The sequence below is a fragment of the Anarrhichthys ocellatus genome, unplaced genomic scaffold (assembly GCF_004355925.1).
Source record: "Anarrhichthys ocellatus isolate YVR2014 unplaced genomic scaffold, GSC_Weel_1.0 scaffold6, whole genome shotgun sequence".
Lineage (NCBI taxonomy): Eukaryota > Metazoa > Chordata > Actinopteri > Perciformes > Anarhichadidae > Anarrhichthys > Anarrhichthys ocellatus.
Genome location: NW_022280036.1, coordinates 7,740,892 through 7,760,187, shown reverse-complemented (window position 1 = coordinate 7,760,187; position 19,296 = coordinate 7,740,892). Strand labels below are relative to the sequence as shown.

The 19,296-nt window shown below is 41.6% G+C and overlaps 1 protein-coding gene across 2 annotated transcripts in view; it reads left to right on the top strand.

Moving 5' to 3' along the window:
* The first annotated feature begins 1,895 nt into the window (after nucleotides 1-1,895).
* LOC116382971 (heterogeneous nuclear ribonucleoprotein C) overlaps nucleotides 1,896-19,296 on the top strand; it is a 33,436-nt gene continuing 16,035 nt past the window's right edge. Inside the window, exons 1-3 of one of the 2 annotated variants that reach the window (XM_031846461.1) lie at nucleotides 1,896-2,177; nucleotides 6,364-6,480; nucleotides 6,810-6,885. In XM_031846461.1, coding sequence (XP_031702321.1) covers nucleotides 6,423-6,480; nucleotides 6,810-6,885 — 134 coding nt within the window. In that variant the 5' untranslated portion in view covers nucleotides 1,896-2,177; nucleotides 6,364-6,422. The remainder of the gene's footprint in view (nucleotides 2,178-6,363; nucleotides 6,481-6,809; nucleotides 6,886-19,296) is intronic. The other variant, XM_031846462.1, reaches the window with a different exon arrangement.

Here is a 19,296-nt window from a genome sequence, read left to right as displayed (position 1 = left end):
TCTTCATTCTCATGAATAAATGCGAGCAAAACAACGTTTTTACAAATTTAAAGTAATACTGGGTGAGTAGAGTCTGAAATTACCTCCACTGGAGTTTTTTATGTTCATTCTATGTCTATCTTCCTTTATTGTAAAGCACTTTGTGCTGCATTTCTTGTATGAAAGGTGCTACACAAATAAATTGTCGTCATTATTACAGGCATGTCTCAGAGTACCTCTACCGGGGAAATGCATTCTGAACCATAGGTAATTTTGTGTCGTACTGGCTGGCATGCTACATCCAGCTCTCTTAATAAATCAGCAACATAAACACTGGGTGGAATGAATCTTGGAACTTGTATCATCATACATCATCATACATCCATGGGGGGGCTGCTATAATACTATACTGGCATCTTCGGCATTTACTGTCTATTCCTGAATGAGGTAACACAGTGGTGATTGAGTCCACGGCCCACAGATGAAACTCTTTGGAGCATTATGAATAGTGTGTCTGTGGCGTCATTCCCGTGGAAAATCACAAGCTGCGCTCTCTCGGACAACCTGGTCTCACAGAAATACGTGAAATGACCACGGCCTCCTAACGGCGCATAGCGTGGTTGCCTTTTTGTCTGCAATATTCACTGATATTATTGATCATTTTTTTGTCGATCATATGTATTGGTTATATGAAAGAGAATGTTCACAGTTTACATTGGTTTTACAGAATTGAGACATGTCAATGAAGACTGTCAAGAATATTATATGATCTCACCAAATACATCTGAGCTGAGAATGCTGCACCCACACAAGGCAGCTTGGTTACAACCTGTTTGTTTGAAGGGAATACCCATGCAGTTTATCATTATCTTTATCTTATAAAGGTCTTCACATTTTATAATATAACAGAAACACTGCTCTTCACAGGAGACAGACACGGTTATCCAAGTGTTAACAGTTTAATAATGCAATTGTGCCAAGGGTGAAAAGAGGTAATAATCATTTGACCAAGATTAAAGTTTGTCTTACAGCCAGTCTTACTCTGTGTTGGTTGTTAAAGAAGCTAATTAAACCCTCATGAAAGCCTCCCCTCGGGAGCCAGAAAGATTAAATACCCTCATGTGTATTCCCTCTCCAACTACCGCACAACAGAAATGGAGCAACGATTAAACAGCATGCACAGTTTGCAATGTGTTAAAAGTGATTCAGCTGGGTGTGTTTTCAGATGCTATATTAAGTCATGAATTAATCTCAATGGTGTAATTAACGTTGGGATGTGTAATAATAATGCTGCTGGAGATTTATTGAAAGCCTCAGTTTGTTTACATAGCTCACCTAATCAATATAGTTGAAGTTTAGTGTGGCGATAAAGTCACTGCTTCTCTGAGCATTTTCAATTTAAAAATTGCAATTATAGTGTAGTGAAAGAGCAATTGGTGCTCTCGTTGTTAATCCCTTCATGTCCGGTTTCAAATAATCACACAGGACATGTGTGTGCGTATGTATCCAGTGTAAAGCGTAATCCATGACTGCCTCTCTTTTAAATAATCATTAATTAATACATAAATGATCTTAAAACATGGCAAGTCTCTTTTTTCCCCCAAATCCACCTTGTGCATGTCATGTGCATGTACCATTTTGTGAATTAATAGTCTGTCTGAACATTGTCAGCGTCTGTGATGTGCACATCTGTGTATTCAGGTCCCTGCTCTTTGACATGTGTTTTAAGACACGCACGCACAAGCACACACACACACACACACACACACACACAGACACACACACACACACACACACAGACACACACACATTCCGGCAGCTTCCTCTTCGCCTGGCTGCAATTTGTAAGCCCTGAGCTCCAGCCAAGCTCCTGTTGCTGAGGGGAAACCAGCTGCACACTCATCCAATCCTCCTGCCAGTTCTCCTGCTAATGGAACAGCCCACTGCCACCTATGCACCCCTGCCATCGGAAAACATTTGGTACATCCTATTGGTGCTTCTGTAGCTGGTTTGGCACAGGCTCAGTAATATCACAGCAGTTAGCCAAACGGCAGCCTGAGCGTATACACACACAGCAAGAGTGAGGACGCAAAGAGAGAGTTGCAAGAGAGAAGCAAAGAAATCCTCGGCTAACTCTAGAGTCTCTCAGTTTCCTGGTTGTTTTGAGATCCCTGATATGACCCTGTTCAGCCCAAGATGTGAGTATACAAGTGTTTATCTGTGTGTGTGTGTGTTTATATGCATGTATTAGTGGATGTTTGCATGCAGCACTGTGTCTGAAAGACAATATTTTCCACTGTGACTCTCATTGTTTGCCCTACCCTCACATCTTCTGCCTTCCCCCCTACAAGCCCCTCTGTTCATAGAGTCAGCCTGTTTGCTAGTCTGAATCCCAGGTTCATTTTCACTTTTGCCCCAGAGCTGTTTTGTCTTTCTTTGTCCGTACCCACACATTGACCCAATGAGATGGTGGTTTTGAAAAGGATCTGTGGAATGTTTTTAGGTTATGATGTAAACATTGTGATGCACGAAGAGGTGTTTCTGACAACTTAATTATACGTTCAAATCAACCTGTCTCTCTCATTGACAAGGTCAGCATTTGCTCTCTGGGTAAGAAGGCTTGTGAAACAGAAACGTTATGTCTGATGATGGACTAAAGCACGCCTTTTTTCCCAGCTGTTGAATATGAATAGTGCATCTCTTTTGTAAACTCATCTGAGCTGAAAAATCTCCTCACAACTTCCACACTAGTTCAGAGACAGCCCTTTGCTCACAAAGCTGCATTTCTCTCTAGTGAAGTGTATAGCTGAAAGACTCTACAGTGAAAGTGGAACTCATAGGCTGTCTCTCTGTGGTTTGCCGTAATGTGGGATCTTTTCAGGGTCTGTAACTCAGTTCATGTACAGTCACTGTTCATTCACCTCCGTTTTTGCTGCTGTTAGACACTTTTCTGGCTCACACCAACACCTCTGGTCTCAACATGCCATCTATTCATATCAACCTTTCATATCTTTTCTATCTGCTTTGCTTTATTTATCTGTGCGTTGTGCTCCCAAGTTTTATGTTGACAGTTACGCCTGAAGTTACTGTGCATTTAGCCCTGAGAGCCAAAACTAAAACTTGCCGCTTGGCTCCAAGCCTGACCTGAGGTCATTTGCAGTGCATGACACGGAGAGGAAGCAGCATGACAGCAAGAAGCATGCACGCTGCACTTTTACATCCTTATTTGACAAACTACCTTTACATGTAGGGTGCCAGACTGTGGCCTGATTAATAAACTTTCAGGAAAGAGAGGACTAAAAAGCTATGAGTGTATTCAGATGAAAATAAGCAAAGACAGCCTCTTTTCTGATCTATAAAATGATTTTAACATCAGCTAAATGTATAGCAGGTTGCAAATATAAAGTGTGACAACAGAGCATATAGAGATTATCTATTTCATTGGAAGTTCAGGGGAAAATAAAAGTGGAACAACCATTGTCATATTTGAAGAATGGAACAAACTCAGGTGGAGAATTTATTTTGTTCTTATGTTGCTCTCTGCTTTATTGCAGCCTCATTTTTCACCAAGGTATGAAATTATTTCTTGAATCTGCCAATGCCAGTTAAAGTGAAATCAATTCTGCAGTCCCAGTTACCCTAGTTTAGATGATTGTTGCAAAGGCGTTCAGTCATAATGGCTTTGTTATCTTTGTCTTGTTGGGTGCAGTTTGAGAAAAGACAGATGTACAAAACATTGTTTTTTTCCTTAGACTGAAATACCACTGAAAATGTTTGTATCAGTCATCGGCTTGAGCGTTTGTGTTCTGCTCTATAAAAATCACTTGTGTGATTTAGAGATTAACTGAAAAATATATAAACAATTTAAGGATGCAGTTCAACCCATTGCATGAAAAACTGAAGAAAGAAAATGATGATAGAAGACAGAAAATTGAGCGTAACTTTTATCTGATTGTGTTATTGTCCCATCTTCCACACATCAGTGACTTCAAAGTGCACAGATTAATAGAACGTACTGTAGTAAATTGCATCTTCCTAAGCGCATTATATGTTGCCAATTTTCTCGGTGTGTGTGTTGGTGCGAGTGTCAGGTTTCAAGGCAATTTATGGTGGCGGATTTATTACTGGCAAGAATGAAATTCTGGGTGAAGCGGTAGTAGTGGAAGTGTGTGTGTGCATGTGTGTGTGTGTGTGTGTGTGTGCGCACTTGTGGTTGCACATAAAATGAGGCTGCTTGCCAAAAGGGTCTATGAACATAAAATGCATGCTGTGCACGACCTCCCCCTATTCATGTGTTTCAGCAGAGTCCTTGACTGTCTTGATGTTCTGTTCTTGAGTGTTACGGTTGCATACATGAATCACTTGAAGCCTAATAGGTAGTGATTGAAAAGATAATTAATAGTTGGCCCTGATAGGGGAGTTGTCTTTTCAGTGTGCGCGGGAAGGTGAAAGCACTGGTTCAGACAGAGCAGCTTTCCTAGAGCTCGTAGACAATTCAAGGACACTTCAGAAGAGTGGAAGCTGACTGACTGTCCAGGGTCTTCAAAAGCTCTAGATGGCAGAATCATTTGGAAGAAGAAACATGTTTACATGTCGTTATGGTGTTATTTTGTTTCCAGGTAGTGTGATTAATAAGCCGTCTATCTTTTTGGCTCAGTATGAAGTCTGGCGCTCAGCCTTACATCCATTGGAACCCGCAAAGTGACAGGCTGTAGACCGTGGCAGAGGCTGAGGCTTTTCTAACTCATCATGGCTGATCAGGTTTAACCTTGATGTGTCCTCTGGTGCCCTTTTCTAATATTTGACAAAAACGCTGTCTATTATACTACTGTTTGATTTCTGTATGATCTACATCTACTGGAGTCTCTTGGGCTTGTTCCTGATCTGTAGTGTGAATATTGGCTCCCAATACAGTGTCATTATGACACGCCGCCCATGATAATGATACTAATACCATACAGGCAAATTTGTGATATGTAATGTACAATAATTGTCTGTGATGTATCCCAACATCAGGGTTGAGAAAACATATCCCTGGAATAACAAAATAATCTTTCAAAAATCAGGAACTCAGCTCTCCACATACAAGTAGTGTCATTTTAATCCATGTGATGGTAACAACAGAAACATAACAAAAAATGTCAGGGAAAGGATATCATTACTAGCGTGTGCATTATAGTCATCATTGTGCCATCATTCTAACTTAAAACATCCATAAACTTCTATCTGTGCAAATTAAGTTGAACACAAACCTCAAAACAGAAAATCAGAATCAGAATCGGAACCGTTTATTGCCAAGGTATGTATGACGGGTGGTGCATAACATTAAACAATCAACAACAATCAACACAGTGCAAAAAGTAGAAACATGTTAAAATTTACAGTAAAATATAAAATAAAGTGAAATATAAAATAAAGCACAAACAAACAGATAACAGGACTATAAACAAATGAGATGTAAGTGTAATGTAAAAGTGTCAACACATTATAATACACTCACTTCAGCCCCAATCTGTGTGGATGAGGAATCAGCATATCTCTAAAGATTTGTTTAATTATTCTTCTCTTTTGTCATAGTGGAGGAAGATGTAGTTACATGCCACATGACAATATCACACTAGCACATAACAAGTATGGCAAGTAGAAGTGGGCAACATGATGGAATATTTGTAATAATATCATATCACTCAGAGTAAATCGTTTTCTGGTCTTAGACGCTGCATTACGACTTTCTGAAATAATTATGAAATTAACAACTAATGGCCCTGCTTGTTTGAGCATCATATTCAAAAACGTAGTTATCAAATTGTTTCCCATATCTTTTAAAATGCCAGAATTATTCACCCAAATTTTGCCACTTTAATGTGTTTTGATGTATTTAAAACATGTCTTTATATTTCATTTGTGTCTATATTCCTAATAACAACACAGTCACAGTAGTAGTGTGCATGCATGCTCGGCTCAGGCAAGTAATAGTTAAGGTGTCAGCAGAGTTGGCTTCACAGAAACAGGTCACAGTTTGACAAACATTGTCAGGAAATGATCTCTGCTGTGGGAGATAAAGGCACATACACGTGTCTAAATTTATTTTTACACATTCAAACCCATGCTTTATGAATTGTAGCTTCCAGCCATTTGAAAGTCACACTGTGTGAGTGTATATGCAGCTGGCCCAGTCACACTCCATTCACCACCCATCTGTCCATGTCAGACCGGCCGCTTCTCCTCTCCTCCTCTTTTTACTCATTCACTTTTCTCTCTCTCTTTTACACTCACCTTTGGAAAATCACTGGTGAGCCCCGACCAACACAAGCAGTGAGCTGTTGGCATATCCTGTAATCAAGATGGCTCGTGGTTAATTGGCCCATTGGAATATGTCTGCAGAGCTGTTTGCGGGAGAGATGTACGAAGACAGAGAGATGGGGTTTGGCTTTTGAGACGCAATGCTAAAGCTGCACCTGATTTCTGATGTACGCTTGCAGACGGGAGACAAACATGGAGGTGAACAGCTGGCTCAGAGTGGCAGAAGCAATCAACGGAAAGTGATGGTTGATAGATATATGTGAAAAAACAGCCACTGTCGGTCTTAGCCAGCCCTTCAGTCATTATCATGTCAAATGATGACAGCAAATGCAACAGTTTAGGTTAATCTTGCTCAAATAAAGAGTAAACTAGGCCGTAGGATAAACACGACCACACAACGTAGAGGGTTTGCAGGTTAGATATTCATCTGGATATTCTTCCTTTTGCTTTGCATCCCTGCTGTGTTGTGTCATTTTGATGCTCTTTACTGTATCAGTACAAGGTTAATTGGTTGCTCTTCCATGCAGACATGAGCATGAGTGGAGAGTTGAAGTCCAGCCGCTCCAGGGCAGCGAGTAAGAGGGCCAGCAACACCATTTATGGGTGAGTATATAACCCCCACACACACAAACACAAACTCCTGCCCTCACACACTGAGATAATCATGCGTTCTATTATTTGCTGCAACCTTTTATTGGTAACTCAATGGCTGCACCTCAGCATTGCAATCAATGCCGCATTATTCGTTGTTAGCTTCATACCAACTGTGTATGTAAGCTGCTATTGATTTTAGCCAGAGGTGCTGTCTCCATCCCTCAATGTTTTAATCTTTCTGTTGATGTAGTGCACACATATGACTGGAGCTGATTACTGTTTATTGCTGGCAGTTCAATACGGTGCCGTGCTGCTGCACTAACATTAACTGTGTGCTTAGATAGCTGGCAAAGACAATGGACAATTGTTCTGCATAACTGGGACATGTGTTTTCAGCTCCACTATGAATATGGATATTTTTTCATTCCTAGCACCTCCATTTCGTGTCCCTGTGATGGTTCCATGGTAGCATACAGTAGCATGTAGATTTATACGTATTGCAGCATGGGAGATTATGTCCCCAGCATGTCCTTCAAAACCGTTAATCTCTGCCTGCGCTCCCTGCTCCACTCCCTTAAAGATTAAACCCCCAAACGTTATTTGCCCATTCCACCATGTAGTTATTCAACAGCGTGCGGCCATGTATTAATGAGGTTAGTCATACAACACACAGACACACACACACACATATACACATAGTGACTAACCACAAATGGAACACACCTGAGGTAGCAGCGCCGATATAGCCTGAGATGACCTAGACTTAAAGTTGTCTGTCTGTATCCCTTTCAGGGATATGGACACATTCAGTCGACTAAACCAGAGAACTCGTCTAGCCTGTACACACATTACAGAACAGGACTAAAAGTCCCCAGCCATGTTAGTGGCTCTTTGTGGCTGAAAAGTTGTTTGAGAAACACTGTAAAAAGGAAAACTCAAATACAAAACTAAAGACCATCTTGTATTGGGATAACACCAGCCGCGATGCTAAATCCGGACAGGGGTGTAAATTGGGAGGCCATTGGGCCCTTCCCCACTTTCTATCCCCCTACTTCCAGCCCTTTCTCAAACCACAACCATCTTCAAAGGCGGCCTTCATTTTGATGTCCACTACACACCTGTAAGCTTGAACGGTTGCTAACATGCTCACATTGACAATGCTTAAATGCTGATGTTGAGCAGGTATAATGTTCACCATGATTCCCATCTTAGGCTAACATGTTACCATGCGAACGTTTGCTAATCAGCACAATACAGCAAGTACAGCTGAGGCTGATGGATATGTCATTAATATTAATACAATTTTGACCCGATGGTGGCGCTAGATGAAAAGTCAGCGGATCACCAAAGTTATTACCAGTCTTCCTGAGTACAACATGAATGTGTGTACAAAGTTGTATGTCAATCCATCCAATAGTTCTCGAAACATTTCAATAAAAAACACAAACTACAACCTCATGGACGAAGTAGAGGAAAAGTCACGTTATGAGTCATTTGAGTTCATTCTCTGGGTATCATGAATGTCTCGACACCATTTCGTTGCAATCCATTAAAAATTTGCTGAGCTATTTCAGTCTGGACCAAATTGGGCCAGACATTGCCATTCCCAGAGCTATGACGCTAGCATAGCTAAAAACATTCATGTGAACTAATGTGAAGCTGCAAACATATAAAGTGATTAAAATGGTTTTGCCTTCATTTGAAGGCAGCATCTTAATTGTGTTTGAATTCCTTTCCCAGCACAACACTATATAGATTTTGAGTTCTAGGAATTAGCGGAATTATAAGACAAGCCGATCTACAAGATCATATCCCACAAACAGAAACCACATTACAGCTAAAGTCACAAATGTAAATCATGGTGACATAGCCGCCAAAAGTCTCTCTTTCCAGGCTCCAATAATCCTGCTCTGTGTGTCTGGCTGCAGTGTGCCCTGTCTCCTCCCCCCTCCCACTGTTCTCACAGAGCTGGCCAACAAACACTACTGCCTGTGGCCTAGATTACTTTGCGAACAAACTTTCCAGCTCATGTCTAAGACGCTAAAGCAATGTAATCTGCTATGAAACACCATGCGGGTTTCCAGCATTTTATTATTGCTATAAAGTTGGATTATTTAGCCCAAAGGTAACAGTTAAACTTAATAAAAGCTTTTAATTGTACATGTCTTGATGTAGTCAGTCATTTCTTGTCTCCTGATAGCTTGGCACATTTTTTTTCCTTACTCTTCCTCTGCTCCCACTGCCACTCTCACATATGTCTCCTCCCAGGCCATTTGCTCCAGAGCGACCCTGACAACATAGAGTTTTATCATCATTTATCGTCTTTGCTTTCTGACTGTCACAGTTCCCCTCTAGCTTGGCGAGTCCCAGCTGTGAAAGGAGGGATGGGGTAGAGAGAGTGGCAAGCGTTTCACAATCCAGATGCTGCTGCTGCTGCAGCCGTGGCCTCTGTGCGCTCCAGTGCACTACTACAAAAGCTCACTGTACTGTGTGGCCTGTATAAGGAGGCTCAGGTGCCAGAGGAAGGACCCCAGAGGTGTCCATGTGCGTGTATACAGTTATCTAATGATAGCTGTATGGGTTAACCAGGACAAAAGACTGCTGTAGTTAAGCAGTTGTTTAATGTCTCTGCACTGGTGACAGCTGTGGCGGTAAGAATCATGTTTTCATGTTGTACGTACATCCTTCTCATTCTCTTAAAGGCGGTTCCTCAGGTACGCCTGGAGGTAATTTCTTTAAGTGTGGCACAAATGTTTACTTGGACTCAAGGATGAACTGATTATATTTTGTTGATGTTTCTATTCAATTCTCTAACACTGATCATTAGTTTGTGGCTGTTAGGTCTCTGTAGAAGTGTCCGGCCTGTGTTCAGATCATCACAGTGCTACTTTTATTATCTGCTCCATTTTGCATCTCAGTGGAGAGGGGACTGGCCTGAACATCAAGTGGCAGAGCGTACTGAGCATCTGCTCTCTGGTATTTTTGTCTGCTTTCTCCTCTTTTAGTATTCTCTCATCTGTTTTAATTATCAGAAGTACTGGTCATAGAGGAGTTTAAGTTAGGATGGAAACAACACAGCGGCCCATCTGTCATATAGGCTCAAAGAGACTAACAGGAGCAGGAGAGGTGGAGGCATCAGGGTATGAAGTCTGCAGTTGCCAGGAGCAGTGGGAGATTATGTCCTGATGTCTGTTCTGTTTGATAGACAGCGTACCACAATGTAAAGGCTAATTTTATGGCAGATGTTGTAGAAATACAATTCTGGTTAATTACAACTTGGGTCTTTATTTTTATGGTCTTGGCCATCATTTTTATTGGTTATGGTATCATTGTACACACCATGTTTATTGCTATGATAACTAAAAAGAGTTCTCATGGGGCAAGAAGAATGAACAGTCAGGTTCATAGACGATCCTTGTTTCATGAAAATTGGGCCTGTTTTTCCAACACCCAGCTGACAACCACACCGACAAACCAAACTGTAAACATAACCTCTTTGTGTGTAATAAAGACAGAGCTTGTAATATACCTGAATTATCCTTTAAGACTTTTCAGAGGCAGTATGGTAGTATTGAGAATCAGTAAAGCTACACATTGCATAATTATGCAACACATATTTTGTCAGATTTTATGTGTATCTTGCCTGAGGCTCAGCTGGCTGACATCTGTTAAACCACCAGAAGCAATGAAAAAGCAAAGGGCAAATGGAGGCAATCTGCAGTATAGATAGCAATGTTGAAATTCACCCGTTTTTATGCACCGACATTTTTCTGCTGGACTGTGACATCACTCTGATTGTCACAACACAGCAGCTGGCTGCCAGCCGTTATGTCACCTACCGACAGCTAAATCTGTATGCATAACATCCTGATAATCTCTTTAACACATGATGACAGTAATAGATTTTATTTTAAAAAAAGGGAGGGGGGTGCATAATGTGCAGGGCCACAGACTGGGAGATAATAACTCACATTTAGGTAGTGTTAATGGGGAAAAAAATAGCATGTTGTTGCTTGTAAATACACACGACTGGAATATGTAAAATAGATACAACATAGTGCTCGATCTATACCCACCCGCTACCCTTTTCCCAGAGTGGATGTTGGGTTACGGTGATAAACTGTGTACAGGTTGCACCATGAACCATGGTGAACCTGAACCATGCAAGAGTCTAGTGTGAGCTCACGACTGTGTGACTCTCTGAAGGGTGCGATAACCATCCTGCAGGCTACCACATTAATTTCCTTACAGGACATATAAGCAGATGTTCTGTGTTTGACTTGTTTTGACTTCACAATATGCTATTGCAGCATCTATTTGATCTTTTTTAGTGATCAACTAATGAAAGGAAACAAGGCAAAATACCGATTACCTGCTGCAGCATGAGTTTGGTTTTGGTTGTTCATTTGTTTAATATTTAAAAGCACTCCAGTTCACATTGATGAATTTCTCACCATTTAATTTCTCCTCACAAATATCAAGACAGTTCTGCTTGTGTGGACAGAGTTTGAATCCTGTGCGACAGTGTTTTCGCTGTGAAAAGCAACGGCGGAAGTTCTGGCCAGGTCAGACACTATGTGACGAAATAGGTCTGATGATAGAACAAGCTTGGTTTCAAGTCAAATACAGCAAGATTTTCTGTGTTGGATCACATAAATCTATACATTTAAACAACACACCTTCTGAATCTGACAATCCAATCAGCGTGTGCACTGAACACAGGGAGTTACCAGATGTCTGGAGGTGAGAAAGTAGGTCAGATTCAAACTTTAAGATCTTTTTTCTTTTTTCTTTTCTGTGTACAACCGAGTGCCTTTGAGGAGAGACTGTCCATCAATATGTGGCCTTATTTCCAATTGTATATTACATCACATCTCATCCCACCTTCAAGTGTGGTCCTTTGGAACAGCTATAACACTTGCATGTCAACGTTGGGACCATGCGGCAACTTCGGCATCTCAAAAGTGAAGCCAATGCTGAAGTACCATAAACTTGCATTCTTTCCTTTGTCCTCTGGTTGCAAAAAGAAGTTGTATTGTATAGAAGTCTATGAAAACAATTAACTTCTCGATTTATTTCCTCAGTACATATTGTAAACATGTATTCTTCTTCTTCATCATCTTCTTCAATACAACATAATGTTCATTTTGTAAATTATAGTACCATTTAGAGTAAAATGGATGATAAAACGGGGTTGCTTTAGGGCATGGCTACCTTGTGATTGACAGGTCCCTACCACGGTGTTGCAGGTCTTGGTGTTTTCTGTGTTTTCCTCTTACAACTTTAACCCTTTCATAGTGTGTATTCAGCTTCAAAATGGCAGTTCACAAACCAAAGGTTGACATTGCGGTGACTACGTCCACCTATGGCATCCTCTTACACCATCCTGAGTGAGAAAGTGAGTTACCACAACTGGCAACAAAGTGTATAATTAATGCAAGCTTTCGCTTGTGCTGCAGCAAAAAACAGCCCACTAGCCATTCATCAAAGGCCTCTGTACCTTTCCCTTCCACTTCAGCATTAGTTTAACAGTGTCACTGCCATTTTCATTTTTATGTCCAGCTTTTCCATCTGTTCTTTGTCGGCTTTCTCTCTGCGTGGATGGATGCGCAGACAATTTGTTGTCTGCAGTCCATTCCTGGGAGAGATGTGAGGGGGGTGTACTGTAGGTAAAGGTCAGGGCAGTTAGAGCTGGATGTACTGCTGAGGAAAAGGTCACTCTGTGCAGAGAAGGGAGGAGAATGCCTCTGCTGGTTTCAGGGCCACTGCCACATCTTTTGAGACAGCTGAGGTCAACCGATGATAGGAGACTGTTGAAGAAAGGAGAGTGATATGGAGGCTGTAGACCTGATGCTCTGTGGAGAAAGGTCATGAATCAGCAGTGGTGACACCAGTGGCTCATGACATGTTGGCAAGAATGACCATGATCGCATAACTGGGAAAATGAAAATACTTTTCCAGCCGCGTGTGTGTGTGTATGTGTCTATATGTGTGTGTTGGTTATTATCCATGTATTTCTAGCTGTGTTACCAAGCCAGATGAGTTATCTCTCCTGTCCTGCAGGCTTATCAGCCTACAGGGGTTGGTCCCCCTGCTAATGAAGTCATCTCTATCCTTGCTGCCTTAACGCTGGAGGAGAAAAGGGAAGCAGGTGGGATAGGTAGAGTAGATGGCATGAACAAGGATTGATGCCAAAGACATGCAGGGTGTAATACAGGGCATCAGCAGTACAGTATGAAACAGCTGAAAGAGAGAGGAGTGGATAGGAAAGAAAAATTCAGAGAGAGAAAGAAACAGTCAGGGAGAGTGAGGGGTGAAGAAAGCAAAGAAGGGAAAGCAAGTGAGCACTGCACTGCGTGTCATTGGCCCCCTGGCGTGAACAATCCATCTCAAATTGATCTTCCAGCTCGGCCCAGCAGGGCATTCTGAATCAATCTCAAATTGATCTCAGTGCCAGAGGTTGGGAAAACTAGCAGTGGAGCTTATCAGAAATATAGTGGTGCTGGGAGGATCTGACAGGGAAACTTATCACACTGCACAACAGGAAATGGGCTCTGAGCCCCCGGGGAAGCAGGAGGACGAGCCTGCTCCCTGTACACACAAACATAAACACACACACACACACACACACACACGTACCAGCACACACAGATTCAATGTCCCTGCGTGTACCCAACACAGCCATTCACTGACACATGCTCCCCAGTGTTCAGCACAGTACGGAGAGGGTATACTGTGCATAGACACATAAACAAACACACCCACACAAGCTCTCTCTCTCTCTCTCACTCAAACACACACTAACACACTGCTCAGGTATTAGTTCACACCTAGAGGCTATGCCAAAAAAATAGAAAGTTTCTCAGAGCAGAATATGTCAATATTTTCAGTTAGACAGGTGAGATGTGAGGCCTGGAGCCCATAATGGCTTATAACGCATTTAATGTGTCCTCAGCAAGGCTGTGTGAAAGGCCAGAGGAAGGACAATCAATACTGGCATGCATTTAGACAGTCAGTAAGCTTAGGGGAGCAACCTGCCTCACAAGGCCCTGTGAAAAATACAACCATAAAAACAATTGACTTTCACCACATAGTATCTCCGAAAATACTTGGATAATCCAGTCCAGGAGCATAGGAACTTCACACAAATGCCACAGCGTCCCAAGCACACTGAACTTGTGTACCCATCAACTGGCTGCTGATGTCTGGAAACTTTTAGAGCGGCCTGTGTGCTGTTGTATTACTGTTTAGTTGTCAATGCTCTGTTTCAAAGGGATTGTGGGGTGCTGTTTCTTACTGCTTGGATCACCAGATTGAAGCTGACAAGAACTTTACAGACCATGAACAGAACACAAAGAAAACTTACTCAAAGTTCATTTTTTGATGACAGCGAGAGCTGTAAAATGACACAGAGATAGGGCGATTGGCAGGGCCGGACCTAGACTTTTGGGGGCCCTTAGCAGTATATGGTTTGGGGCCCCCCTAATGCATTCCCTCTTTACATATCACTGAACCAACCTGCAAATTGTAAAGATTAGTTTAAGCACACATAAGGAATAATAAGCATGTAGACTAATGTAAGACTATTACCAGCAACACAATCTTTAAATACACAACAATAAATTCAGTATTTGTCTATTAGCCCCCCCAACCCTACGATTTAGTTGGAAAGAGCTGAATCTCAGCTGTCTTCATGTCTAAGATGTCCGAATGTAGAAAGGATATGACACGACCAAAAAGATACGATGCACAAGGCAACCATATGGTGAAGAACATACATTGATTAAAATAACTAATAATATTGTGCATAATCTGTTGCAATGATCAAATGAGAAAGAAAGACAAACGTGCACTGTTTGAATAACATGTTAACATGAAATTGCCCAAGAAAAGAACATTTTCAATTGTACCACTTTCTTAAACCGAGACTTCAAGTGTAATTTATTCAACTTAACAAGCTGTCGAAGAATAGCTTGCAAACTTATCCCAGTTAATGTTGACTTTCGTTCTTGTCTTGTTCATTCATTTTGAGTATTTATTTTTAAGGGGACAGGAAATGACTTTCTGCCTACCTTAGGCGTCTATTTTGCTTTGTATTGTTTTTTCAATTTCTTTTTAGCAAAAATGGCAACAAATGTCAGTTTTTAGAAGTTACATTTTAATACTCTGTCTTGTGTTCATTTAAAAAAAAAAAAAAAAACTTTTCATGGGGGCCCTAAGCAACTGCTTATATCGCTTAATGGGTACTGCTCTGGCGAGGGAAGAGATACAGAGAATAAGAGACTGCGTGAGTGAAGTGAAAAAGAGCGAGGAGGGGAGGGGTATCTTTGTCAGCGATTGGGAGGCAGCAGGAGAGCCTTTTCTCGCCCTGGACTGTAAAAGCTCTCTGTCAGCACAGAGGGGTAATGGGGGTTAGCAGAGTGTGTGAGTATATAAAAAAGTGTGAGTGTGTAAGTACAAGTGGTTGCATGTCCCAAGAGGTACAACAGAATATCAGTGAACCCAGTGACCCTCATGGCACATACATGTATGCATGCACTCACAATACCAAATAAAGAGAGTCACTCTCTAGAAACTTGCATTTATAAGCATTTAGATAATGTAATACGAATGGGTTCTTTCAGGATGTTTGGCAAAAAAAACATCCCAAAGGATGGTGAAACCAACAACTCTGCACAATCACCTGCCACGACACAAAGATAGATTTAAAGACAGATCATTAAGAGGACACCCTGTTGTGGCCATGTCTTTCTCCGCCACAGTGCCCAGTGCACAAGCACACATTTATGCTAATGAATGCAACAGCAAAAACAAGCCAGACCTTTTATTTGACAAATGCCCTTCAAACACAACACTCACATCCTGGTGTTTTATCATTTCGTGGACCTCCTGCTGTTGACTAAATAGCAGCTCAGCACTGTCATGGCTTACTGGGACAGTTGAATAGAATGGAGCCATTGTTGAGCCGTGAGTTATGAGTAACACCTGTGATTTTCCTGCAGTGACAGGCCAAAATGTCTGCTTTAAAAAAATATATATATATATATATAGATATAATTGTAGTGTGCATCAGGTTTTGACAAGGAAGAAAATGCATTGTTTTTAGACTTTTAAAAAACTATCCATTGTGCAGCCAGTTAGGTTATAGGAGTGCAATGCTAAATCACATTAATGCAAAAATTGCATAAAAATCCAATAATGCCATCAATCAGTCCTGGATCTATTTGTTCTGCTGCATTGTTTCTGCTTGACTATTAGATCTCTTTAGACTTCTGCTAATGGCTCAATCTGCAGTACCAGACTTCTTAGTCCTTGTCTAAGTACAAACATGTACAATTAGTACACTTGTCTCCCTCTTTTAACACATCCCTGTCTCTTCGCTTTCGATTTCTCTGCCTTTTTCGATCTCTATCTTGACAAAAGTGAAGCAGATACAGGGAGGTTGTTGACTTCACGTAGCTAATGTCAGCTGAGGTTTAAGTGTTGTCCAGTGAGGATCGCAGACTGCAGTCTGAGGTTGACTCGGCAAATGTCAGTCATGTCGATCACAGTTAAAACCTTTTTGAATGGCAGCTTATTATTTGCCCTAGATATCCCCTAAATGTTCAGATCCTCTCTTGTTGTCCGAGGAGAGAACTGGATTTGTTTGCTTGGTGGCTGGATGACAACGTCTAACTAGAGACGGCTACTCAAACACGCACACACACACACACACACACACACACACACACACACACACACACACACACATACACTCAGAGCTTTGGTGTTTTGTCTTTTTTACTTTCCATTGGGTAGCGAGCAAAGACGTTAATTTGTGCTCGGTGTTACCACGCTGCTTTGCCCTTCATGCAGTTGAGCTGAAGTGACTTTTAGCTTTTAATTCTTCGATGATTTCGGGACAACAGCATAGTTCAGGACATGAAAACGATGCAGGGGCTTGACAGAGTTGAAAAGACTGAAAGGATTAACTACTCCAGGCAGCCTCGGCTAACCTTTTAACTTTGTACTCTAAGTTGGTTCTGACGGGGGTAGTCGCCCCTGTTAGAGGAAGTGTCTAGATATCTGTGCTCCTTAAGCTCTTTACGGTTAATGGGTGGAGGAGAGGGGTCTCTCTGTGAGAGGCCCTGAATGTCACTTGTCACCTTACTGCTGTGTAATGCTGCTAATAAGCACTAAATAACCTGAACTCTGAAATTTCCAATTACTGCTCCCAGCGAGACCCTGAGCTTTTGATGAATGTTAGGGAGCAAAAGCAGTTGGCCCTCCTGGAGAGAAGCCACACATATTCATATATGAAGAAGTTAATGCACTGCATCACCAACAGGCAGATGACAACTATACCTTTCACTCCCTCATGAGCTACAACAACAACAACAAGCTTTATTTCAAAAGAACATTTTCAAAGTTGCTAAAAAATAGAAATAAAGTAGCAGCGTTTGCGTGTTGAGTTGTGTGCAGATGGTCTCAAGTCATGCAGAAGCATTGCTCTTATCCCACTGCAAACACTCTGCCTCCAGGAGGATTAGGCCACATTGTTGACGCTACTGAGGGGTGCATGTTTCTGTAGCACATCGAGCTAAACCCATATTTATCTACATATGCACATATTTATAGTGCGCATACATACCTACACCCACATACTGTACACACTCGAACAGGAATCACTGCAGCACCCACAAAGACACAGATTATACTGCATGTCTTCTAGTGATTTAAAGTTGCAGTTTTTGGCTCTGTGATATTATTTTTAGACTTACTTTGTATTCCTGTATCCGAGGCCAAATGTAACACCTGATAAGACTGGATTATATAAAGTGTTTTCATTGTGACTGCAAAACATGTATAGTATTATTCATTTATTCATATCCTGTCCTGCAGGAGTGCTAAATGAGTAATTCATATTAAAGCGCTTTTGGGCTTTCACAATAAACACCTGTAAATCTGCCTGATTTGAAAGGCAGATTATAATCTTTTGTTTAGACAGTCCAGGGTCAAACAGTGAGCCCCTCTCCTCCATACTGTATCTGCAGCGTCACTGTTTTTTCCTCTCTCTGTTATGTTTCTTTTATGCGTTTAGTGTTGCAGAGCTTCTGTTCAGTCTTTGAACCTCTTCAGTTGCTGTGAGATTAAAGCCCAGCGGCAAATGGTGACATTAAGGTTTAATGGTTACAGACTGTAAAGACACTGTCTTCGATCCTGATGGGAAATCATTTAAAAACGCTGTCTTGTGTGACTCGGTTTTGTCAAATAGTCAGTTTTCCATCACAGTTTGCTGGTAATGATGCTAAAAACACAGGCTGATTCACGAGTCTCTCTCATTACTTCCAACTCTGACATTCTTTGGCGAATCAAACAGTAACCATACCATGCTACACCCTGCCTTGTCTCTTCCATGGCTGATCCTACAAGCTGGCTGCATCAGTCAGGAATGTCCACACCCCGACAGCTGTGGGGGAATCTGACTCATCCCTCTCTCTGTCCCCATCCTCCTTGTCTCTTTAACAAATGCGCCACTCTACCCTTTCTCACCCTCCCTGTCCTACCCACTTTATCCACTCTTGTTTAAGAGCTTTGGCAAGTTGGCTCTGCCTCCTCCTACCATTTGAGTGTTAGTTTATCACTGATGAGTTCACCTCTGAGGGGACAAGAAGGATGCATTGTGATGGACAAATGGACCAAAGAAAGAAAAAATCTCCTTTGGGACACTCTTTATTGAGTCTCCTGTTCCCTGATGCATGCCTTTTGTCTGATAGGTACTGCCTGTTAAGCTCCAGCTGTAGTCCCGGCCCCTGTTCAATGCCTTATTGATGCAGCAGCACTCCCCAGCTCCTCTCTGTCAATGCACTTCTCTTCTGCTCCTCTTTCTGATGTGGCTGCAATCAAATCTAAAGGGCTGTCAGCCATTCAGGGCTACTTAAACTAAAGTGAGGAAGGATGAGTGGAATCTGAAACATAACCCTTATCTATGTACCTCGACTTCTCCGACTGAATAAATTTCTCCCGGGCTATAATTTAACCTTGATGCATGTAGGATATGAATATGAGCTCCTGGAGTTGGCATTACTCTAGTACCTCTCATGTTCCCGGCTGTAGCTGTACATCACCATTTCACAGTACATACAGTACATCCAAATGATGCAGACCAGTGGGCCAAGCAGTAATGAATGTCAAGGAGCAGATTACATGGTAATGTGTTATTGATCGGCTACTGTCCTGCACACATCATTGATTAAAGCAGCAGAGTGTGTGATCGCTACATCTTTAAGTTGGACCTCAGATGCTCTTTGATAAATGTAAGTTCTCCCTCAGGACGAGTTGTAAAAGCTGTGTTGTGTGTGTGTGGGGGATTATGTTTAGTGTGATTATGTTTAGTGTGTTTTTTTTTTTTTTTTTTTTTTTTTTTTTTTTTTTTTTTTT